This window comes from Drosophila persimilis, unplaced genomic scaffold, assembly GCF_003286085.1.
Source record: "Drosophila persimilis strain 14011-0111.01,24,50 unplaced genomic scaffold, DperRS2 tig00000000-arrow-pilon, whole genome shotgun sequence".
Lineage (NCBI taxonomy): Eukaryota > Metazoa > Arthropoda > Insecta > Diptera > Drosophilidae > Drosophila > Drosophila persimilis.
Window position 1 is genome coordinate 14295556 of NW_020825288.1, and position 23934 is coordinate 14319489.

Sequence of the window (23934 nt, forward strand, 5' to 3'; positions counted from 1 at the left end):
AAACGTATTCACAATCCTATAACATCCATTTCCCCCAGGGTATGTGTGCATGGAATTAGCAGCATGTTTGAGTATGGAATGAGACTCATTGTAGCAACAGCGAAACTGCGGCGAATCGGGTATTGCCTATATTTCAAGCTATATAGATTTGCCCACTTAGCCCATAGATAAATGCATTTTCTACAAGATTGCTTCTTTTAATTACCTTAATGTATTTTATTTTGACTAAAAACCGGTTTTCAAGTAAATGTTGCCGCAACATGTTTGTGTATGGAATGGGACTCATTGTTGCAAAAGCGAACTGCGGCATATACAAATTTTGTCCAAGACCAGTGTGACCCGGTCTCATTAAAAAAATATACCGTAAATATACTGACGAATTCAAGTTCTATTTTACATATTCCTCATTTTGACAAACAAGAAAGGTTTTAGCGCAAATGGTCAAACAAATGAAACGTAATAATATCGTAAGAAAAATCGTTCCAATTGTTCAATTTTTATATTCCGTTGAATAATGCAGTCTAACTAAAACCCTTAGCCCTGCCCACATTGTTTTATACTATTGATGAATACATTTTCTACAAGATAAACCACTTTTTAGAACTTCCATTTATTGTATTTTAAGTAAAACAATGTTTAAATAAAAAGTTTGAAAACAAAAAGAGTCACCATGTTGTCAAGTCAATGTTGCCGGTATTTTAAGACCGGAGCTTGTCAGTTGAAAACGGTAAAAAACGTAAGTGGTACTGAATCGAAAACTTAAGAAACTAGATAAGTTCACGTCAGCACACTTAAACTTAACTCAAGAAACCCATAGTTAAACAGGTGAACAATTAAAAACAAGAATTATTTTCTGCGGTTTACAAAATCTCTTTGAAGATGCATCATTCGCTACACTTCTAGACCAGCATAGTCTGACACCTTGCGAGAATATTAAGCAGTGTTAGCGAGACAAATATTGGCTGGTATTCAATCTGGTTCTTCAAGAGAAACGGTAAATTATATTTTTATTGTGTTATGCTGGAAAACATTGTTTTGGCAGCATAATCGTACCGAGGAAGTCAGCCATAGTGCATACTTGTCTCATATTCTTCTTTCAGACTAGCGTGGTCCTGAAGTGCAATGATTTTTTTTTTTATTTTAAGATACAACTTTTCAACATACTAGCCGGATGAAAAATGTAACAAGTTAGTAATAAAATATGCTTTCATTAATAAAAATTTGGATCTCGTGATTCCTCTCGCCGATATTTTTGACAAAATAGACTAGCGCGTTACAAAAACGCAGCAAACTGAGACAGTGCCATCACTATTTTTCTGGCATTGTGAAAAAATCGGCGCGCCATTTCCCCTATTTTTGCGTCCCCCAGTCAATTTTGTGCAAAACAAACAGTTTGCAAGTGTTTATTGTTTATAGTTTACGGCTCCGGAGCACCGGCTAACGAGCAAAACGCAGAGCAGCACATTGCCAAGTTCGGAAACTGGTAATTTGCAGCGCATTGTGAAATCCCGCGCGGTCGACACTGACGACGATCCAAGGAGCCATCTAGTGCTGGTGCATGTGTTTACGCTTTGTTTGAGGAGCCACCCAAGTGAAGTGAAGAAGAAATATGTTTGGCGGCTCGAAACCCGCGTTTGGAACCACTCCCAATGCCACCAGCTTTGGGAGCTTTAGCAACACGGCCGCGACCACACCATTCGGGCAGTCGGCCTTTGGCAAGCCAGCGGCACCAGCGTTTGGCAACACCTCGACCTTTGCCGCCCAGCCCGCCCAGCCATCGCTCTTTGGTGCTGCAGCCACGCCGGCGCAGCCAGCCGGTGGGATGTTTGGGGCCAGTACGTCCAGCGCGTTTGGCAGCACCGCCGCCGCGCCCACATCATTTGGAGGTTAGAGACGAAGCACCCGTCTTCCGTGCAGTAGCATCTGAACTAATCTGATATTCTGTCCCTTTTTCGCAGCCTTTTCGCAGCCGCAACAGGCGGCAAACATCTTTGGATCGACGCCGGCGGCATCCAATACCTCGCTCTTTGGCCAGGCAGCAACACCGGCATTCGGAGCAGCCAAACCAGCCACCCTGGGCATGACCGCCTTTGGCCAGACGCCAGCAGCACAGCCTACATCGTCGCTGTTTGGCCAGACGGCAGCCGCCACCAGCGCCTCGGCTTTTGGGAGTTTTGGCCAGGCAGCGCCCACCACCACAAATGTCTTTGGCAGTGGGACAGCATCGGCCTTTGCCCAGCCCCAACCCGGGGCCGTGGCCAGCGGCGTCAATCCGGGCTCGGCGGTGGCCAAGTATCAGCCAACGATGGGCACAGACACGCTGATGAAGGGCGGACAGCCGAACAGTGTGAGCACCAAGCAGCACTGCATCACGGCCATGAAGGAGTACGAGCTCAAGTCGCTGGAGGAGCTGCGCATGGAGGATTATCTCAGTTCGCGCAAGGGTCCGCAGGCGGGCAGCACAGCGGGGGCCTTTGGTTTCGGGAGTTCGGCCACGGCCGCCCAGCCCCCGGCCTCGGGTCTGTTCGGCAGCACGGTTCAGCCGAGTGCGGGACTCTTTGGCCAGGCGGTGGGGCAGGAGAACAAGAGTCTCTTCGGAGCATCGGCTTTTGGCCAGCCGGCCACGACCAGCGCCTTCGGGGCACCCGCTCAGCAGAACAGTTTCCTGCAGAAGCCTTTCGGAGCGACAGCCGGCACGCCCTTTGCCCAGCCCGCCGCAGATGCCTCGAATCCGTTTGGAGCCAAGCCGGCCTTTGGACAGGGCGCAAGCATGTTTGGCCAGGCACCCGCCACTAGTGCCGCTCCAGCCTTTGGCCAGGCTAACACAGGGTTCGGCTCCTTTGGCTCGACGGCAGGACAACAGCAGCAGCAGACGTCGCTCTTTGGCAGCACCCCCGCCGCGGATCCCAACAAGTCGGCCTTCGGCCTGGGCACAGCTGCAACGGCGGCCAACACAGGGTTCGGATTCGGTTCGCCGGCCACCAGTACGGCCGGAGGAGGCCTGTTTGGGGCCAAGCCAGCCACGAGCTTCGCGGCGCCCGCCTTCGGAGCCACCTCAACGCCCAGCACGGGCTTCGGGAACTTTGGGATGACCAACAGCGTCGCGGCGGGCGGAGGACTCTTCAACAATGCAGGGGGCATGAACAAGCCAGCCACCACGGGATTTGGCGGCTTTGGGGCGACAGCTGCGGCGCCGCTAAACTTTAATGCCGGCAACACGGGAGGATCGCTCTTTGGAAACGCAGCCAAGCCGGGAGGCGGCCTTTTCGGTGGAACATCCACTCTGGGTGGCCAGACGCAGGGTGGCCCAGTCGGAGGAGGAGGAGGACTCTTTGGTGGCGGAACTGGAGCCTTCGGCACAGGCGGTGGCTCACTCGGCGGCGGCGGAGCATTTGCCAGCCTCGGGGGGAACACATCGATGGCCGGCGGCATGGGGATGGGGGCCCAGCAGCAGATGGGCGGCGGCGGCATGATGCAGCTGTCGCAGCAGCCCATCCACCAGCAGATCCTGGCCCGTGTGACCTCTCCCTACGGGGACACGCCCATCTTCAAGGACCTGCGTAACGGCAATGGTGTGGACGCCACGCGGGCCACCAATCCCGCCGCGCAACAGGCCGTGATGGACATGAAAAACAAACAATTCAAGATCAACACCCACGAAAGCCCGGTCCCCTTGAAGGTAAAGGCCACGAGCAGCCTCACCCGCAAGTCCTTGTTCGAGGGTCTCGAAGAGTTTGATGGCAGTGTCGAGGGCTTCAACATCAAGCCGAATGCCAGGCGTCTGGTGATCAAGCCCAAGGACAAGCCAACCGAAGCCCCAAACTTGAATCCTTCGGTGAACAGCAGCGGGCCGCACAGCATCCATGCGGCTGTAGGGCGCTCTAGTCGAGAGTCCTTCAATGGAGCAATTCCCAATGAACCATCGCCAGCTGGTCCGGCCAGCAGCTCCCGCTCTCCCAGAGACAGCAGAGACCAGCAGCAGGACATGAGTCGCCGCGTGTCTTGGCTGCATCCCAAGAACCTGGAGATGGTGCGACAGCGCAACATCCAGACGGGCATGGACCAGCAGCAGTCCCCCCTCAACAGCACCCTCAACGAGCTGGTGCCGCGCAAACCCCTGGAGACCTATCGTCCCTGCTCCACGCAGCGCCTCTCCGTGTCCACCATACACGAGAACCCGTTCGAGGATCAGTCGCAGTCGGCCAGTGCCATTGCCAGGCGGGACACATTCGTCTCGGACCAGCAGCAGGCGAGCAACGAGAGCACCCTCTCGAACCGCACCCACGAAGAGGAGGCAGCACTGAATCGCAGCCGACTGGCTATTGAGGCGGCGGCTGAGGCGGACCTCGAGCCCCATCCCACGGGCATAGTGTTGCGTCGCGCGGGCTACTATACGATACCCTCGCTGGATGATCTTAAGTCCTACCTGGCCGAGGATGGGTCCTGTGTGGTGCCCAATTTCACCATCGGACGCGAGGGCTATGGCAATGTGTACTTCGGCAAGGAGATGGATGTGGCTGGACTGAATCTGGATGAGCTTGGTAAGTGATCGATCAGAGCAGAGATCAGAGCAGAGCAGCCGTGGCTAAACCCCCTTCTTTCTGTTCCCCTCCAGTTCACTTCCGTAACAAGGAGATCATCATTTATCCCGACGATGACAACAAGCCGGCCATCAACCAAGGCCTGAATCGTGAGGCACAAGTCACCCTCGACCAAGTGTGGCCCGTGGACAAAACCCAGCATGTGGCTGTGAAGGATGCCCAGCGTCTGATCGAAATGGACTGGGAGGGAAAGCTGCGTCGAGTGTGCGACAAGAACGATACGCGTTTCATCGAGTACCGCCCGGAGACGGGCAGCTGGGTGTTCCGTGTGAAGCATTTCTCCAAGTACGGCCTGGAGGAGAGCGACGAGGAGTGCAGCATCGACAAAGTGCCCACCGATCCAAAGAAGCCAAAAATGACGGCCCTCGAGGCACATTATCGAGCAGCGGCTGCAGCGGGGGCCCAGGACCCCGCACAGGATAAGATGACCCTCAATTCGCTGCGGCATGCCCAGAGAATATCCGAGGATGCCGCCCGCTCGCTGGATCCGAAGGCGTTGGTCACGAATGTGGCCAGCCACAGTTTCCGGCCCATGGATGATTCGGCCGAGTTTATGCTGATGGACAAGACCCGTAAGTGGCTCCGAGAGCTGATCTGTCTTTTGTTTGTATCACATTTGAAACTCATGCGCGATGCCACACAGAATTCTTTCAGGCCGGAGCCGGGACGGATTTCTCCATGTTTGAGGCGCCACGACAGCAGCAGCCCCAGACCATTGTCAGCCCCACAGCCCTGCTGGCCAAGGAGGTGGCCGGCAACGAGCCACACAAAATGCAACTGATGAAGTCCTCGCTGTTTGTGGACGACGATGCCATCGAAGATGAAGTCAGAGGTAGCAGCGATTGCCCGTCGTTCCCCGATCACCCATCACCCATGAATGTTTATATGTTTTTCAGTGACTAACAAGCTCTTCCAACGCCACCGACACTTGTCCCAGGCAGGGCCGAACGCCTGGACAGACATGGGAGCCTCTGAATCCTCCAGTCCGTATGATTTTGGCCACACAACTCCCGGCCTGCCCGTCTCCTCATCGGCCTCTGTGGCCAGTCTGCTGCAGTCGGATGAGGTACAGATGAAACACAAATCACGTCCAATAGTACAGTTCTATACTAATGAACCCATCCACCTCCTATGTAGACCTCTTCGGTGGCCACGGGCAGCATCTTTGCGGAAAAGCCAAAGCCAACAGCACTTGTGGTCCCCTCCAAGGTGCGACCGTTTAAGTTTGTGACCAAGCCCAAGGTGGCGCCGGTCAAGGTATTCGGCACAACAGTGCCGCTCGTCCGTTCACTTTTGTACGAGCATCGTCTCAAGTGGGTGGCCGATCTGGGCTTCTACAAGGGCCGCAGCCTGAAGCTGACCTTTGGTCCGCACAACACTCTGATGGTGCCCCAGACCTTGAACAATGTGCGCCGAGCCATAGAAGGTAGCAAAAGCATAGAAGATTCCCCTCCCAAAATGTGGATTAATAGTACCGCCCCTCCTGATTTTTTAGATGACAGCGTGTCGCTATCCTCTCTGATGTTTATGCCACGGGCAGCCAATGATTTGTCGCCCGTTTTGTGGCAGTTTTGCAACTTCAATATGGTGCATGGCCACGCGAGTTTCCGCCAGACGATTGTGCCCCATTTGGAGGTGCAGCTGGCCGAGGGATCGGCCGTGCAGATCGAGGATAGCCAGTGTCCCAGGCTGCAGGCGGGCACGGCCACTCAGCTGATTGCCAAGCACCTGCGAGAAGCCGTCAAACTGCGGAACCTGGGAGCCCTGGAGGAGTACGGGGTGTCAGTGTGGTCCCTGCTATACGCCCTATGGGGGCGACACGAAGAGCTTTCGGATGATTCGAAAGACGCGAACAGTCACCACACGGTCATGTGTCGACGCAACCTTTTCTCCGAGTGGCTGGAGAACACCCTCGTGGGCAGAGATCTGCTGACCAAAAAGGTCAGCAGCCACACCTATCTGGACCACATGATGGACCTGCTCAGCTGCCATCGCGTGAGCGAGGCTTGCGATCTGGCCCTCAACTACGACGATGCCCACCTGGCTCTAACACTCGCTCAGCTGGGATCTGGTGCCGTCGTCCGCATGCTTTTGGAGGAGCAACTGTTCGCCTGGCAGCAGAGTAAATCGGATAAATACATCCACCTGAACCGCCTCAAGATGTACATGATGACCGCGGGTGTCAATATGATGCAGTCCTCCAAGGGGGTCATCAACCTGATGGAGGACAACAGCTGGCTGACGGTGTTGGGCATGGAGTTGTGGTACTTCAGGGAGCCCACGTCTTCCATTACGGACGCCCTAATCGAGTACGACAAGGCCTTCCAGTCCGAGGAGTGCTACGCAGAGCCGCCCAGCCCCACCTACAAGGGAGTACCCACCACTGAAGAGAGGAAGAAACCTGTATACGACTTGCGCTACCATCTCCTGCAGCTGTATTCGAAGCGAATGCATCCGCTGGAGGAGACACTAAATCCCATAACCCACACAGTCGATCCCATGGACTTTCGTTTAAGGTAGACACTTGACTCCCTTTAATGATCCTTATAACACCCTTTATCCAACAGTTGGCTGCTGCTGCAGACTCTGTGGGCGCTCGGTTATCGCCACTGCTCGCCCCTGACCGAAGCCCAGCTGACGGTGGACTTTGCCAGCCAGTTGGAGAACGAGGGCCTCTGGCAGTGGGGCATCTTTGTGTTGCTGCACATCGAGAGCCGTGACCGTCGAGAGAGAGCCGTGCAAGAGATGTTGCTGCGTAACGTGAGCGTATTGGCCCAGGCGGCACACAACGACGAAGAGCGCTTCATCGTAGAGCAGCTGGGTGTGCCCAAGTCCTGGGTGGACTATGCAAAGGCTGTGCGCGCCGGTTCTTTGGGCAAGCGGCGTCTGCAGGCGAAGCATCTGCTGGCGGCCAAGCACTGGGCGGAGGCACACGAGATCATCTTCGAGCACATTGCGCCCGATGCCATAATTAATAGTAAGTGTCATAGAACAGACATCACCGAGGCAGCAGTCTCATTTTGGGCATCATTGTGTTTAACAGGTCAAACGGATTATTTGCACCGTCTGCTCATCCAGTTCGAGGACACCGAGGGCTGCAGCAGCGGCATCCGAGTGCCGAACTGGGCCAATCAGGGACAGATATTCCTGGACTTTATCGACATCAGCTCCAAGTTCAAGCAGATACGGAACGTACAGAACATTGAGGACATCAAGGCGCGCTGGGAGAACCTGAAGCCGCAGCTGAGCGAACTCTGTTCGCGCATCAGTCTGCTGCCGTGTCCCACGGCCAAGCATCGTCTGTGCCAGACGGAGATCTCGCAGAGCCTCAACTGTCTGGTGCAAGGCATGTGCATTGTCAGCCCACAAATGCAGTCTTCCGCCGTGCTGAAAGTGGCACTCGAACGGCTGCCGATGCCACAGGAGTTCCTCTCGAAAGAGCTGCGCACGCTGCTGGACGAGCTGCTCGAAGATCTGGAGCATAAAAACTAGGCCACACGGAAAAGCACGAAAATACAATATAAGATCGAATGTAAGTCTAGATATAATAAACATTGATTAGAATCTACCTAAAAAAACACAAAGCAAGAACTAGATTAAGGTTTCGAGCTAAGGAAAACGTGTCGTCAACAGAAAGATCAGATCACGAACACACCAGAGTTATTATGAATGTCTTTGTTATTTTGTTAATTCGATTATATTTCCAATTTCCGATCGTCTGACTACTTTTAGAATAGAAATTTTTTGGTAAACAATAAAATTGATTTGATTGTTTGTACACACTAAAAGCGCGACCGCGTGTTTGCGGTTTTTAAAACCGATAAGAGCTTTCATATCATATCTTATTATTCTATTGTCTATCGATAACAAAATCGGAAAAACCACCGATACATCGACATTTAATCGAATAATGTTTAAATAATTGAAGTATTGAAGCGAATCTGTGTCCTGAGAAGCATTTCGCTGATCCTACCCTGGTTGCCTACTTTTACTTTCTCTCAAACGATCGTCGAAATAAACCATCAATCTATCAACAAATTGGAAAACCATCGCGACTATCGATGGTGGCCGCCGCTCTATTTTTCAAATCCGATAGATCATTAGATCGATAGCCAAAGTGGGAGTGGAAGGTGTGGCAATCGAGCACCTGCATCGAACTATTCCCAGATTACCAGAAGCAATGGCTAGCCCAACAGTGCCCGCCCCTTGGTGTGGACGTGACTTCAAGCCCCGCTCTTTCGATAAACACACGCCTGTCGTGTGCTACGACAAGCCCAGGGCATCCGTTGTTTCTCATAAGGAATACGATGTGAGTTTGCCACCCACCCGGAGTCCGGAGTCCAGTCCGGAGAAAGCTAACACGATCTCTGTTGATCTAGGATAAACGCTTCCTGGCCATCACCGGAGAAACAGTGCAGACACTGGTAGTGCCAAAGCGAGAAGCTCGCACCTGGACCATGCAGGAGGGCGATCTGTGCCGTATCACTGTCCACGAGGGCTCGCAAGTGGGCGATTTGAACTTTTGGAATCTAGAGAACACGCAGGAGCGCTTCTACTCGGGCAAGACGCGTCAGCTGCATTCCTCCCACCTGAAGATGTACGATCGCCTGTGGAGCTGCCTGCCCCACTTGCGTCCCATGGCCACGTTTGTGTTCGATTCTCTGGCTAACTATGGCATCGACGAAGACGGTGCCTCTCTGCATGATGTAATCGGAACGCGTTGTGATGATTACACCTACAAGCTGATAACGGGCCAAGATCGCGTCGGCAGCTGCCATAGTTCGCTAGTGAAGGCCGTGGCGGAGGAGCGCGGCCTGACCGAGCAGGATGTCCATGACGTGTGGAACATCTTCATGTGCACTGGCTTCACCAAAGACACACAGCAGTACTTCTGTAAGCCGAGTCCCGCCCGCAAAGGCGATTTCATCGAGTTTGTGGCTGACATGAATCTGCTGGTAGCTCTGAGTGCCTGTCCCCAGGGCGATGTCTCCATACCGGTGGGTGCCGAGGTGCCCGACGAGAAGTGTCACCCCCTGAAGGTGGAGGTGTTCCGCAAGAAATAGGGATTGTTGTCTCTTTACAGAGACCAAGAATATGTATCGGGATCGAGACATATGTTTATAAAAGACACTAATCATATGCATGAATATGTCTAAGACATATAAAAAAATAGGGTATACAAATGCCCTTACTAATAAGAAATGACGTGACATTCCATACTCACTTACGTTACATTCCATACAAACCACTGTTCTTTTGTTGACCTTTTTTTAAACCTTGTTTAAGACACAATACAATCAAAATGAGTACCCAAATGTAGCTAATCTTGTAGAAAATTTATTCATCAATGACCTAAAATTATGTGGGAAGGATTTAGGATTTTAGTTAGCATTATTCAACGCAAAATCTAAATTGAGAATTAGGAACGATTTTACTCTTACGTTTTATTGGTTTGACCTTTTTGGACAAAATCCCATAAAAGCAAGTATTTAAAATATGCCAGTTAGGTAGAAAATTGATTCATTAATCGGATTAAATTATGTGGGCAGGGCTGAGAGATCTAAATAGCTAGTAATATTTGACGGAATATCAAAAACGACGAATATGTGTAGAAGAACTTGAATGCGTCAGTATATTTACGGTATATTTAAAAAATGAGACGGTATATTTCCGAGGGTCGGACGATAAAATATATATCGTCAAACAAAAAAATAACAAACAATTGGATTAACAAAAATGGGCGAGATTTGCGGGGAGGACAACTTTGAGAAGCTGCGTAACTACATACTGCGGCCGGACATATCCATCCATGATCCCCTGCCCGACGTGCTGCCACGGAAGATCGACCCGATGCGCCTGTTGCATGTCCCAAAATGCCCGGGCAGCACCAAGCTGGTGCCGCGCCGGGACCTGAGCGGTGAGATTCTTGAGTTCGTGGAGGTGGATCTCGAGGATGTGGGGGCGAATGCCAACAATTCAATGTCCATGCAACGGGAGCCGGGTCTGCTGGAGGAGGCGACGCGTGGATCCCACATGAACTATCCCTTCTGGCCGGGCGGCTTTGATGAGCAGCGGCAGCAGATAGCCGCCTTGGAAGTGGACAGCTTTGATTTTGGGGATAATCTGCTGACGGTACCGCCGGGCTTTGCCTCAGGCCATGATTTCGCCCAGACTCAGGCAGGCGATGCAGGAGCTCCAAAGACTGGAGCTGCAACGACCGTGGATCTGCTGGACAATCTGGAGCAGGATCTGGATGTGCAGGAATGGATGCAGATGACGCGAAGTGAGAATGAGGCCGCCAAGGGACCGCAGGTGGATCTGAAGTTTCCCTCCTCCTCCGCCGAGTTCCAGGATGTGGACGACCAGATTATGAAAGCGGACCTCAAGCCGGTCCTGAATATCTCGACTACTGCGAAGGCCTTCAGCAGTGATTGGGCGGAAATGGTGGACATTAGCCAGCCGATCAGCGACTTCAAGGAGCAGATACCCTGTCCCGCAATGGATTTCCCCTTCGAGCTGGATGTCTTCCAGAAGCAGGCGATCCTTAAGCTGGAGCAGCGACAGTATGTGTTTGTGGCTGCCCACACATCGGCCGGCAAGACGGTGGTGGCCGAGTATGCCATCGCCCTGTCCAAGCGGGATCTCACGCGCACCATTTACACGTCGCCCATCAAGGCGCTCTCGAATCAGAAGTACCGCGACTTTCGCAAGACCTTCAAGGATGTGGGCCTGATTACGGGCGATCTGCAGATCGAGCCGACCGCCTCCTGCCTTATCATGACCACCGAGATCCTGCGCTCGATGCTCTACTGCGGCAGCGACATCACCCGCGACCTGGAGTACGTGATCTTCGATGAGGTGCACTACATCAACAACCCGGAGCGCGGCCATGTCTGGGAGGAGGTGATCATCCTGCTGCCCGACCATGTCAACATCATCATGCTGAGCGCGACAGTTCCCAACACCATGGAACTGGCCGACTGGGTGGGCAGCACCAAGAAGCGAAAGGTCTATGTGATCAGCACTCTGAAGCGTCCGGTGCCGCTGCAGCACTTCCTCTACACGGGAGCGGGTGGCAAGAGCCGCGACGACATATTCCTGCTGGTCGACGCCAATGGCAGGTATCTCCAGGGGAACTACGAGAAGGCCGTCGAGCGCAAAAAGGAGATGCAGGGCAAATCCAAGAGCGGAGCCGGCGCCAGCGGGTCCAAGAACTATGTGAATGCTAAGCAGGAGCAGTACACGTGGATAGGACTGATTGATTTCCTCAAGCGCAACAACAAGATGCCGGTGGTGGCCTTCACGCTGTCGCGCAATCGATGCGATACCAATGTGGCCGCCCTCCAGTCGGTGGACCTCAACACGGAGAAGGAGAAGGGAGCCGTGCAGAAGTTCTTCCTGCAGTGTCTGGCCAAGCTGAAGCCACCGGATCGCAGCATTCCCCAGGTTATGGTGCTTAAGGACGCCCTAGAGCGGGGCATTGGTGTCCATCACAGTGGCATTCTGCCAATACTCAAGGAGATTGTGGAGATGCTGTTCCAGAATGGTCTGGTCAAGCTGCTCTTTGCCACCGAAACCTTCTCGATGGGCGTCAACATGCCCGCCCGCACCGTGGTCTTCGATTCGCACAAGAAATTCGACGGCCTGGAGGTGCGCAATCTCAAGCCGGGCGAGTACATACAGATGGCTGGTCGTGCCGGTCGCCGTGGGCACGATGAGACCGGCACCGTAATCGTCCTGTGCAAGGGGAATGTGCCGCCCTCGATGGAGCTGCGGCCGATGATACTCGGCCTACCCGAGAAGCTGCAATCACAGTTCATCCTCCGGTATGCCGTCATCCTCACCTGCCTGCGCATAGAAAGCATCAAGGTGGAGGACATCATGCAGTTCAGCTTCAAGGAGTTCAACCAGAAACTCCAGCTCCCAACGCAGCAGAAGCAGCTGCGCATAGCTGAGGATAAGTTTGCCATGCTGCCCACCCTGGGGGAGCATCTGCAGCCGCTGGTCCACTTCTACGACAAGTCCATTCACTACTGGAAGGAGAAGCATCGCGTTATGGTTGGTCATGAGTGGGAGTGGGAGTGTCGCTTATTTAATGCCTGATCTTTTGCAGAAATTCATCGTTACCCAGGCCAAAATCCAGAAGGAACTGAAGGTGGGTCGCGTGATTGTCATCACGCAGGGTAAGCACTACAACAAGTTGGGTATCCTCCTGAACATCAAGTCCGTGCTGGGCAAGGACACCATGTACAAAGTGCTCGTCTTGGATCATCAGTTCAAGGCCAAGGAGAACGAACTGGTCAATCGCGGAGAGTTCTACTACAAAATACTCTCGCTGACGCCCAAAAACAAGTTCTTCCAGCCGGAGGGGATTGGCGGTCACGCTGTGCTCGACATCAAGGCCATTGACATTGTGAGCATCACCAAGTCCACGTTCAAGGTAGACGCAGATGTCGTGATACGCAACTGGGAACAGCGGCAGCTGGAGCGCTTCAAGGACACACCACCGGGAGCCACGGTGGTCAAGGCAGTCTCCGATCTGCATCAGCTCAACGAGAACTATATCGCCAATGTAGACAGCATCAAGTTCATCAACTTGGCGAAGGAGATCAATGTGAATGCGGACACCGAAGTGGACCTGCTCCAGTCTGTCGAGCAGTTAGGGCGCCAGGTGGCCGACCTGCTGCCCCACACCAATATCGCCGGATTCGAGCAGGAGTTCGCCAAGGTCTATGAGCGACGAATGCTGGAGCTGCACATCGAGGAGCTGCGCTTCAAGAACTCGGCCAAGAATCTGTCACTCTATCCGGACTACTGCAACAAGCTGAAGGTCCTGCACGCCCTCAACTACATCGATGAGCAGAACGAGGTGACGCTCAAGGGCAAAGTGGCCTGCGAAATGGGCCAGAACGAGCTGCTGATCACCGAATTGATACTCTGCAACATGTTCAATGATCTCGAGCCCGCAGAGATTGCTGCCCTGCTGTCGGGTCTGGTGTTTCAGGCCAAGATCCAGGGCGAGCCAGTCATACCTGAGGCCTTAAAAGAATGCGTGGCTGCCTTTGAGCAGATCAGTGATAAAATTCTAGCCGAGGAGCAGCGCTTCCAGGCGTCCACTGAATCCGAGAGTCGCCTCAACTTTGGCCTGCTCGAGGTGGTATATGAGTGGGCCAGAAATAAGGTAAGAAGCGTTTGAAAATTGTTGGTGCCCCTTATTGGTTGCTCTCGGTTATTCTTTCAGCCTTTTGCCGAGATCATGAAACTGACCGAAGTGCAGGAGGGCATCATTGTGCGCTGCATCCAGCAGCTGGACGAGACGCTGCGCGACGTTAAGACGGCGGCCATACGCATTGGAAATCCCGGCCTGCAGGCCAAAATGGAGGAGGCCTCGGCGGCCATCAAGCGAGACATTGTCTTCACTGCCAGCCTGTACACGGAACTGTAATGTATAATGGGATGTGGGGCATGGCCCGGATTCGAGAGGCAAGACAAGGAATCTGATTTCTTATAAAACTATTTATCATGCACATGTGTCAATTACAATTCCAAATGGTAGACTTATAAAAGTGTAAAAATATTTGTGGATACAACATTCAAACAGCGCGACGCGACGCGATGTGGCGACGGGGAGCGATGGAAATAAACGATATAACATCGTCGCGCTGGAAGAGCAATTTCATCGTGATTCTGGCTTGAATTTGGGCGGCACCATCATGCCAGTCATGTGCTTCTGTTTTTTAGTCTTCTTTGATTTGCTCGTGCCCGACTGGAAGTCGTGCCAGCTGTTCACGCGGCTCTGACGGGACTCTTCGAAGTTTTGCTGCCACTCGCGGTCCGATTTGATGCGTTCCTCCTCCTCGATTTCGGTTTCCCGCTTTCGCTTGCGCTCCTCCTGGTCGCGCTGGTCCAGCTTCTGGCGCCGACGCTCCATATCGGCGAACAGTTTCATCACCATTACGTAAATGGCATGCTTGTATTTCGTGGGATCATCCTCTGGTATGGGCTCCATGGGTCGGCCCTCCTTTTTAAGCTTTTTGCGTTTCTCTGCAATCTGAAAATCAGAATACGATTACGAATATCTCAGACTCTGTTATGGGTCATGTGTCATGTGGCAAACCATTTTATCTGTTCGTCCCTTGGCCTCCTCATAGACCTCCAGGCACTTTTTTCGCGACAATTCATTCTCCAAGATTTTCCAGGAACGCGATACAATGTCGAATGCCAGTTGGGCGCGCTCCTGATTATCGTGATTCTTATCCGGATGGACCAGAATGGACAAGGTGCGGTAGCGCTTTTTTATATCGGCCACCTCGACCTCTGGTTCGATTTGGAGCACTTCGAATGGGTTAAGATTGAAGTATGTGGAACCTGGACGAAGTAAACGATCAATTTGTTGAGTAGGAGTTAGTACAGAATCGCGTTTTTCAATTTCTTTCACCTGCGAATATAGTCACAAAATCGTTTATTCATGTGTACAGTGAAATAATAATTGTGTTGTGTGTTGGCTGTTATGGGAGGGCCCCACACCACAACCTGGTATTGCGCTGGCATTGCCATCTTAAACTTACTTCGGTGTAGAAGTCCTCGAACGATTCCTTCGATGTGCTGGGCTGGTCTCTGGCTGATGCGGAGGACATTGTGTGTGACTTTCCTTTCTCCTAAATTTCTATGTATATACGTTTCCGCTTTCCCCAAACAATAAAATTTACTTTTTGATAAAAACGCTGTCTGTACCAGGGCAGTGTTGTTAATTTCTAGTGATGTGCGATATTCTATCGATTGCTTCAGTTATCGTTGTGAGGGAAGAGCGCACAATCACATGGTGGTTGATTACCTGTTGAAAAATTTATACACAATTTTTAATGCTCCTTAAACTAAAACGCCTAGGACCATTTGGACTCGGTAGGCTCCTACAGATACAAAGTAGGCTTGCAACAAATCAAAACCGAAAAATGAGCACAAGTAAAAGTGGGGCCGATGACGAGACGGATCTCGTTTGGATGGATCTGGAGATGACCGGCCTCGACGTAGATACGGACAAAATACTGGAGGTTTCCTGCATCATCACCGACAAGGATCTCAACATCAAGTCCGAGGGACCCTGCTTTGCCATCAACTACCCAGAGGATGTCTACAAAAACATGAACGAATGGTGCATAAAACACCACAACGAGTCTGGCCTGATCGACCGTTGCCGGAGCTCTGATGTAACTCCCGACAAGGCGGGTGATCTAGTGATGTCCTACCTGCAGAAAAACATCCCCAAGGGCAAGTGTCCCCTTGCCGGCAGCTCTGTCTACATGGATCGGCTCTTTATCAGGAAATACATGTCGCCCGTCAACGAATATTTACACTATCGAATTGTGGACGTTTCCACCATCAAGGAGCTGGCCAAGAGATGGTACCCCGACATCGCCAAAGCAGCGCCGCGCAAGGTCTTTGCTCACCGGAGCCTCGACGACATCATGGAGAGCATTCAAGAGCTGAAGTACTATAAGGAGCATTTGTTTAAGTGACCAATACCAATAATAATCGCTTTTGTGTAAGTGTAAAAAAATCGTTTAATGACTTGTGCGGATGTGCAGACAAAAGCAAAACTCTATTATAAGACATAAGAATACGATTACAATAAAAAACTCGATTTCCTAGTAGACACCATTTATATTGTTGTGGGCCGCTGAGTAATTGTTTGTGTTGTTGTCCTGTCGCCTCCTCGAGGATCTGTGATTGGTTGTGGCGCTGTCGGTGCCCGTCACCTTCTCGGCCTCAATGCGTCCGGACAGAAAGTTGGCCACACGTTCCTGGAAATGCAATTTGGTAGTTAGTAAAGTAATCGAGGGAAGTGGTGGTCTAGTCGTTCTCACCAGATAACTGTTGGTCAGGCCCTGCAGACTGCCGTAGAACGCCAGTGCGCGCTTTAATAGAGATTCAGCCTCCTCCTTGGACAGGGTCTTCACCTTGTCCAGGCGGGATATTGTGATGATGCGATGGTTAATATATACGATTTGGTGGGCCACTTCTGTGGTGGTGTGTGCCAGGTTTCTGTCGAAATCAAGTGCAAGATTAGTGGCGAATCAGTAATGCAATTTCTTAGAACACTCACCTGGGAATGTTGGATGCCACAGTGGCACTGAAGTTCACCAAATGCACTACTCTTCTGGCCGATTCCCTTGTGAGGAGCACAATCAACTGCTCCAGGGTGGTTGGCCTCGCCTGATTCTCGGGCTCATCTGCGCTGAGATATGTCCACAGTTCCCTAGCCTTTTGCATGGCCTGTTTTGGATCCGTGGCAATCTGTGGGAATGTTCAAGAGCTATTAGGCTGGTATGGTCTACCTGGAAGGCACTCCTTTTACTGACCAATTCAACAGCATAGATGAGCACATGGATGGCCTCTTTGCTTTGTTTCTTCAGGGCGCGGGCCTCGGCGATCGTTCTTTGTGTGAGGCGGCGCTTCAGCTTTCGGGAGAATCGTTGACCGTGGTGGATCGCCTTGATGGCCCCCTTCTCATTGAGTGCCGCTCCGTTATCATCCTCTTGGGGGGCTGCAAAGCGGATATATTCAAAATTATAATACCATTTTGAATCCCCATGATTTGTAGATGTGTTTTGTGTAACAGCGACTTGAGCGGACCTGAGCCTCCGCTTATCTCGTGACTCCAATAATTCACAAGAGATAACCTTCTCGGCTAGCGCCCGACAACGCCATCGCCATCGCAACGTTGGAATTTAAAAATAAACTATGAGCCGAGCCGTGCTGAGCTGAACTGAACTGAACAGCATCAGCCACAGCAGAGCGTGAGATGAGTGCACCTTGTCTCAAGGTTACTCACCGTCTGTCTGATCCTGGCCCGTGCCAATGGGCACCAGATATTTGTCCACGAACTTGTCGCCGGCTGTGAAGGCTCCATCGATGCGATCCGCCGCATAGGTGGTGAGGGGACTCTCCAGCACAGCGGTGCCAATTTGTTTGACCGAATCGGCGCGCTTGAGGACGGGCCGCACCAGATGATCCGACATGTATTCCTTGGTGTTCCAATACATCTTTAAGCCCAAAATAATTGCCTTGTAAGCGAATCAAGCCGCATTGGCGGGACGGAGACCAGTCGCCGGTACTTACCATTTCGGGTGGCAGATAGACCAGAGGAATACGCTGTTCCAGTATGTCCAGACTCTTGCACATGACATTGTCGATGCGCTTCAGGGGATGCTCAAAGAGCTTCACGGCCGGTTGAACCGAGCCATAGGCGGCCGAAATGGTGGCCTCGGCGGCCTCAAAGTACCAGGAGAACAGACGATTGTTGTTCTTCACCTTGCCGTAGATGTTCTCCACCCGCTTCACGCTCGACTCCACCAACGGAATGGAGACAATGCGATCGATGGCCTCCAGGTGGAGTCCACTGCCGCCGATAGTTGCAGTTGCTTTAAAAGGATGAAAGGGTATTATTTACTGGAGATCACATTTTGCAACGCGTGCCACTAACACTAACCCATTTGTGTGTGAGGAGGGTGTATAAGAGTCGCTTAGTAAATGAACTGTTCCGGGCACAAGCTAAATTGCTACTGCTTCCACTCTTCGATCGACTCGTGCTTGTATTTGAATTCCCAAAATCACGTCGCGTTCTAAATTGCTCGCACCGATCGCGCCTCCCTTTTAAGCGGTACGGGATGTGTATTCAGACTAAATCGTAGTCGTCCACTTTCTGGACACCACTCCACTCGCATCATGTTCGTTTTGACCCTTAACACTCGCGCGCGCGATAAGGACGCTCGCTCTTTCTATATGCACAAACACACCGTGCACCTCGACATTTTTCCAATGCGTTATCATGAACATGCCATTATAGAAAGCTCTGAACGAGTTCCAAAGTTCAACCGGATTATACTAACACACAGACCTACGTGTGTTTAAATTAGGAACTCCAAGCATGTGAATCACTTGGCGATCGTAATTATATTGGCAGTAATCGCCTGATCAACTATCGAATTATATGGCGCTAATTTAGAACAAGTGACGAAAGAGCCGAATCGAGTCCAAACTGCAGTTCAACATAATAATTGCGGAGGCGTTCAGGTCGTTGTGCCCGCAAGTCCCGAGTCCGACTCTGCCGTGCCAGACAGCGTTAAATTCAATTTAGCGGCTCGCTATTGTCTGTGCCGGTTGCTAAGTAGCTCATTTCTGTAATCAGCCAGACAGACTGTTTTATTACACCAGCAAGGAGCTAGATAATGTAAGTAAACCTTTGAGCTGTAGACTTGGACAATGTCTTGATCATAGAAACGAAATTCAAAATTCAAATTCAACTGTAGATGAATAACCAATCGAATAAAACTAATCAAAGTATCAGCCCAGTACTGTAAGGTTTTACGGAGAAACTCGTTCAGTGTTGTAAAGCCAGGCTTCTTTTGGTAAATTTGTTTGTTGCGTGTTTGTTTTTGTGTTAACTGCGTTTTTGTCCATTTATTCCTCGAATTTACATTCAAAAACTATGTTTAGCTATTAAGTAAAACCGTTGTAGTCCCAATATGAATGTTCACCTAAGGGTTATCTGCCTTTTGGGCTTCCTGAGCTCAGGTCAGTACGCGTGCTTCACTCTCAAGCCACACCCAAGCGCGCCTCGCCTAAAAGGCAAAGCAGCTTCAATGTAATGTGATTCATGTGGCCTAATCTTTAAATTATGTATTTATTTTTAGCGCTTGCACAATTCAATCAGAATCAAATCGAGCAACGCAACTGTATTATACCGAAGATACTGCAGGGATCTTGGTTTTCATGGGAGACTGGCCTGCCCACACAGACGGTCATCGATGCCACTTCGATGTCGAGTCGAGGCTATTGTATCAACTACATGCGCCATCACGGGGACGAGTATTCATTTGTATTCAAAGAAAAGACAAAGGACTGCTATCACTGCGTCAACACGAAAATCCGTACGTTAAATGTGTTTGAAAAGTATGAGGGTCCGTGTCTGAGCTTGCCCCCCGGCCAGAAGCCTACGGTGGAGAACATCTGCAGGAACATTAAGGATGACCAGCAGCTGATAACGCTCTTCAACGAGAACTTTGTGCCCATCAATTGCCGCTCGTCGCTGGAGGGCGTGTGGCATTTTACATATCAAGTAGGTCTTCAAACAAATTAATTAAGCACAATTAAGCTAGCAGCCATAATGATGGACCCCATCTGAAAATTTCTTTCCGTGCAGAATCGTTTCCGTTTTACGGGCGTGTGCGATCAACCGGATGCACGCATACAGTCGTGCCAAACAGCTGGCACCCAGTTTCTTATACAGAATCAAAAGTTCAACATCACTTATCAGAAATGCGAGGGCATGGACGGCACATTCAGCGGCCCCGTTGAGTTCAGTTGCCTGGGCGATTGGTTTGTGGGAAAGAACCATTACTTTGCAGTGGCAAACACGAAGGAATCGCGCAAAGATGAGAAATACCGTTGCTTCCTCAAGAATCGAGACGATGATCTGTACGTTGGTGTCTCCATCACGGCCGAGTGCAATACACTGAAGACGCCCGAGACATCGCCCGAGCGCCTGAAGCTGACCCCCGTCAAAGCTGAGTTTGTGGAACCGGGCTGCACTCTGCCGCAAAACTTTAGCGGCGAGTGGGTGAACACGGCCAACATCGACGCCGATGTGTCAATCAGCGAGACGCACATCAATGAGACCTATTATCCCGACAAAGCACGTTACCGCAAGACAATCTATGTGTGCCGCGAGCGGCGTGGCAATAGGGTGATGATGGCCCGTCTCACGGTCGATGGATGCCAAAAGGATTATGTGTGCTTCGATTTCATGCCCCGTCATCATAACATCATACGCTACCGCAGGGGCCTGGCCGTGATCAAGGATGATTTCAGTACGGTATGCTCGTGGGTACAGTTCCCCAATTCGGAGGCCTGGAAATATGACTTGTTCCTCGCCAGGAATCCAGTGCCCGTTCGCTGTCCGGTGGCTGGAAAATTCAACTTTACACAAAGAGGAGAGCATCCCTTCAGAACGAGGCATGTGTTTAATTGATTTATTCTTTGTAGACGAAGCTAATCGTAAATCTTTGCAGGATCCTTGGTGGTGTGACCTTGAGTCCCCGTCCGGACATTCATTGTAAGCAGAATATTTCCGATTTGTCCGTCTGCGATACGGACCAAAAGGAACTGGCTGTAGATGAGAACTACTGCCTGTCTGTTGATCATTTGGGACGGCCAGTGGACATCTACAGTGATCCGGATTATCGCATGCAGTGCATTGGTTTCTGGAAGGAGAATCTAAAGTCCTATCTGATTACGTACGACGATTTGGATCCGCTTTCCAAGTACCGCTGCTGGGTGTACCAGCGCGCCGACCTCAACCGTGTTCTAATGTCGCAGGCTGTGGGCGCCTTCTGTAAACTGGAGCAGGATGTGACCTCATGGAATCACTCCGAAGGGGCAGCGGTGGCCATCGATGCTGTTGAATACGAGCGTGAACGCGACGATTGCCCCATGTACTTTGACGATGGCTTGAATCCTTGGAGACCATCGGATGCCTCGAACATTATCTTCGACTGGGATTTCTACAGAGCCGGAGCGTCAGCCATAAATGGAAAACTGGCCACGGCCATTGCTATGGCCTGTATGCTGTTCACATATTTAGTCGCTCACTGAGTTCAAAGTATTTTTAATTTTACCAACGAAGGAATTACGTTCCGTCCATTTATTTTTCATCCACAGTGTCTTTTAAACATAGAAAATATTGGTGTGCCTTTTAATGCAAATACTGCCCTTTTAGATGAAATTTGTAACCTAGCTTGTAAGTAAACGAACATCCCATATCAAGTTTGTAATTAGTATCAGCAATTCCGTCCCCGAATGAATCTCAAACGTTTTATGTAAACAATTTAAGCAGCTTAATAAAATGTGTGAAACAACGTCTTTTGTATTTCGATAAATCTAGTGACCGATATAATCGACACAGCAACTCTGCTTTTAGTGTTGAAAACAAGTCGGCCGTGTTGAACGAATCAAGGAAGTTTTTATAATTTTTAAAAAATTCATAATTCCTATACAAGCATGTCTCTATCATTGGTCCTGCGTGGCGCCGTCCGCTGTAATGGTAAGCATTAAACCGACTTCCAGATTCCGCGGAGCCTGGCAGGAAACTGTCTTTATTATATAACCAAACTGTTTGTTGGTATACCCGCAATTAGCCGCAAATCTCGTTAAGTCGGCGCGAATAACGCCACTGAAGGCCTATTCAACAATTGTGGCCAATGCCCAACGTCAGACTCTTAAGCCCCTGGCTCTGACCAAGATGGTTGCGGTGAGTGCATCAATGACCTGGCCGGACCGGAACGAATGATGTAGGATAATAATCGCTGCCTGTTCTTTCAGCCCGTTGTTCGGGAGATCTCTGTGAGTGCACCGCGCATGGCTTCAGCTGAGTCCAGCCACACAGCCATGTGGACACTGGAACGCCTGGTATCGGTTGGTCTTTTGGCCATTATTCCAGCTGCCTTCATTGCCCCATCCCAGATACTGGATGCTCTGCTGGCCATCTCAGTGGTTATTCACGCCCATTGGTATGTACATTTCTGCTTCCCGGGAAAAAGGGGAAAACGAATCACTGAGATTCTAATTATTATTGCAGGGGTGTTGAGGCCATGGTTGTCGACTACATGCGTCCCTCTGTGGTGGGAAATATTCTGCCCAAGGTGGCACACATTGCGCTCATTGTTCTCTCGGTGGCCACACTAGGAGGCCTCTTCTACTTCATCCAAAATGATGTGGGTCTGGCCAACGGCATTAAGCGCTTCTGGGCCATCAAGGGCAAGGATGCTGAGGAGAAGAAGCAGTCTTAAAGTATTCAACCGCTCGATAAACACGCAAAGCCAACCCGTTATTTATTGATAGCTTTGTGTGCTCCAAAATCCCCGGCCCGGCAGATATTTAGGCACTAAATAAATAAATTGTATAAAGAGAAAGGCGCACATGTTTTTACAAAAATTGTAATTTTCAACAAAATCTGAGAACTGCACCTATTTCATTAGTTGGGAAACGTTAATGGGGGAACAAGCTGTTCCAGTTACGTATGGTAATCTAGGCAATAAACATTTTGTGCTATTGAACATCTTAGGTCATGACTTTGCTTGCACATTATTTGTGTAGAATAGTCTGAGGGCGTCCCATTGTTTGGTGTGCAGTAAAATATGCGGACGACACGCACGCATGTGATCTACAGCTTCGTCTGGGGTCCATCCATTTTTCTGCAAAACAATAGATTCCAGATAAAACCTTACTTGAAAAATGAACCTTTAACCTACCATCATCAGATAACATCCGACCAAGGTGGCACTGCGCGTTCTGCCTGCCTTGCAGTGTACATAGACAGAGCCAACATTCTCTGGCGACTGCGTGGAGCTCAGTCCGCTGATGCGATTTGACAGAGGCAGGAACTTATTGATGAACTCTACGCCGCGGAAGAGCTTCTCCTGGTTGGGCGACTCGAAGATGTCGGTGGTGGCCAGCTGTAGGAACTCGACGTTAAGTTTCCGCCATTTATCAGAATTGTTCGAGAAGGCTGTCAGCTCGTAGTCCTCGTTCATGGATACCACCGCCTTCATGTTCTCTTTCTGAATCAACTGTTGATCAACCAAGGCTTAAGATTAAGCTGTGGGGTCTCAATTTAACTTAACTTACGTCATTGGCTTGAGTCCGAAAGGGGAGTGCTCCCAGTATGACAGTGTCGTCAATGCGGTCGTACCAATTCCTGGCGGAAGCTTTCTCCATCAGGACATTGTAGAGCAGGGTGGGGTAGAAGGACACACGTGCGAACATAGCAGCCTTAAATTATAGATGGGGACACACACACAAATGGAATGGTTATTCTGTTTTGGGCAGCGTGGATCTCGCAACAGCTGTAAACTTTCACCAGCTCGCTGGGGGGGGGGGCAGATGAGCATGAGCACAGAATATGGTTGTCTTGTCTGTCTGTCTTGCTTGAGGCGCGCTTTGGAACTGGTTTCGGTTTCCGATGAGCCAGCCGCTTTTGAAGCAGTCCATCCACTCGTGTCTGGCAGTAATCTCGCGCTACTTACACTCATCTCCATGCCGGTTGGTGCTCAGCTGCTGGTGGATTCGAGACAATAGTGATTCACGTGTGTACAATGCCGCCTCGCCTTCTAATTAGTATACTGCCAAATTATCACCCCAATCTCGTCTGAAATGCGTCTGACTTATACGTCCACCTGCCGCCCCGCACCATTTGCATAACGAAACAAAAGATTGGAACAAAACGTATGTTTTCTAACGTGGACTGTTCAACACTGGCAACGCTGGCAGCGCTCGC

The 23934-nt window shown here is 50.8% G+C and overlaps 9 protein-coding genes across 9 annotated transcripts; 6 read left to right on the forward strand and 3 right to left on the reverse strand.

The window, feature by feature from the left end:
• Window positions 1-1333: 1333 nt before the first annotated feature.
• LOC6587800 (nuclear pore complex protein Nup98-Nup96) lies at window positions 1334-8389 on the forward strand. Its single transcript, XM_002013649.2, has 9 exons — window positions 1334-1886; window positions 1959-4541; window positions 4616-5173; window positions 5245-5433; window positions 5498-5667; window positions 5739-6027; window positions 6097-7117; window positions 7169-7578; window positions 7645-8389. Exons 1-9 carry the CDS (start codon window positions 1610-1612, stop codon window positions 8091-8093), a joined length of 5946 nt encoding a protein of 1981 aa, XP_002013685.1. The 5' UTR covers window positions 1334-1609; the 3' UTR covers window positions 8094-8389.
• A 339-nt stretch (window positions 8390-8728) lies between these two features.
• Window positions 8729-9920, forward strand: LOC6587766 (uncharacterized protein C11D3.03c). The gene is made up of 2 exons (XM_002013650.2): window positions 8729-8910; window positions 8981-9920. The coding sequence occupies exons 1-2, from the start codon at window positions 8782-8784 to the stop codon at window positions 9662-9664; spliced, it is 813 nt and encodes a 270-aa protein (XP_002013686.1). The 5' UTR covers window positions 8729-8781; the 3' UTR covers window positions 9665-9920.
• Window positions 9921-10334: 414 nt separating this feature from the next.
• LOC6587824 (helicase SKI2W) lies at window positions 10335-14275 on the forward strand. The gene is made up of 3 exons (XM_002013651.2): window positions 10335-12659; window positions 12715-13782; window positions 13843-14275. The coding sequence occupies exons 1-3, from the start codon at window positions 10338-10340 to the stop codon at window positions 14044-14046; spliced, it is 3594 nt and encodes a 1197-aa protein (XP_002013687.1). The 5' UTR covers window positions 10335-10337; the 3' UTR covers window positions 14047-14275.
• LOC6587864 (dnaJ homolog subfamily C member 8) lies at window positions 14100-15299 on the reverse strand. The gene is made up of 3 exons (XM_002013652.2): window positions 15170-15299; window positions 14719-15039; window positions 14100-14652 (listed from the first exon to the last, which is right to left on the reverse strand). The coding sequence occupies exons 1-3, from the start codon at window positions 15236-15238 to the stop codon at window positions 14278-14280; spliced, it is 765 nt and encodes a 254-aa protein (XP_002013688.1). The 5' UTR covers window positions 15239-15299; the 3' UTR covers window positions 14100-14277.
• Window positions 15300-15442: 143 nt separating this feature from the next.
• Window positions 15443-16254, forward strand: LOC6587803 (probable oligoribonuclease). Its single transcript, XM_002013653.2, has one exon. It carries the CDS (start codon window positions 15464-15466, stop codon window positions 16115-16117), a length of 654 nt encoding a protein of 217 aa, XP_002013689.2. The 5' UTR covers window positions 15443-15463; the 3' UTR covers window positions 16118-16254.
• Window positions 16162-18262, reverse strand: LOC6587837 (lipid storage droplets surface-binding protein 1). The gene is made up of 7 exons (XM_026991237.1): window positions 18091-18262; window positions 17721-18022; window positions 17434-17644; window positions 16961-17145; window positions 16705-16895; window positions 16466-16643; window positions 16162-16402 (listed from the first exon to the last, which is right to left on the reverse strand). Exons 1-7 carry the CDS (start codon window positions 18092-18094, stop codon window positions 16247-16249), a joined length of 1227 nt encoding a protein of 408 aa, XP_026847038.1. The 5' UTR covers window positions 18095-18262; the 3' UTR covers window positions 16162-16246.
• An 818-nt stretch (window positions 18263-19080) lies between these two features.
• Window positions 19081-21517, forward strand: LOC6587190. The gene is made up of 4 exons (XM_026985296.1): window positions 19081-19175; window positions 19295-19719; window positions 19804-20615; window positions 20672-21517. The coding sequence occupies exons 1-4, from the start codon at window positions 19127-19129 to the stop codon at window positions 21252-21254; spliced, it is 1869 nt and encodes a 622-aa protein (XP_026841097.1). The 5' UTR covers window positions 19081-19126; the 3' UTR covers window positions 21255-21517.
• A 102-nt stretch (window positions 21518-21619) lies between these two features.
• On the forward strand, window positions 21620-22721 carry LOC6587890 (succinate dehydrogenase [ubiquinone] cytochrome b small subunit, mitochondrial). The gene is made up of 4 exons (XM_002013656.2): window positions 21620-21702; window positions 21797-21909; window positions 21981-22168; window positions 22237-22721. Exons 1-4 carry the CDS (start codon window positions 21660-21662, stop codon window positions 22445-22447), a joined length of 555 nt encoding a protein of 184 aa, XP_002013692.1. The 5' UTR covers window positions 21620-21659; the 3' UTR covers window positions 22448-22721.
• Window positions 22579-23823, reverse strand: LOC6587829 (phosphatidylglycerophosphatase and protein-tyrosine phosphatase 1). The gene is made up of 4 exons (XM_002013657.2): window positions 23684-23823; window positions 23286-23429; window positions 22910-23227; window positions 22579-22852 (listed from the first exon to the last, which is right to left on the reverse strand). The coding sequence occupies exons 1-4, from the start codon at window positions 23693-23695 to the stop codon at window positions 22724-22726; spliced, it is 603 nt and encodes a 200-aa protein (XP_002013693.1). The 5' UTR covers window positions 23696-23823; the 3' UTR covers window positions 22579-22723.
• Window positions 23824-23934: the final 111 nt, after the last annotated feature.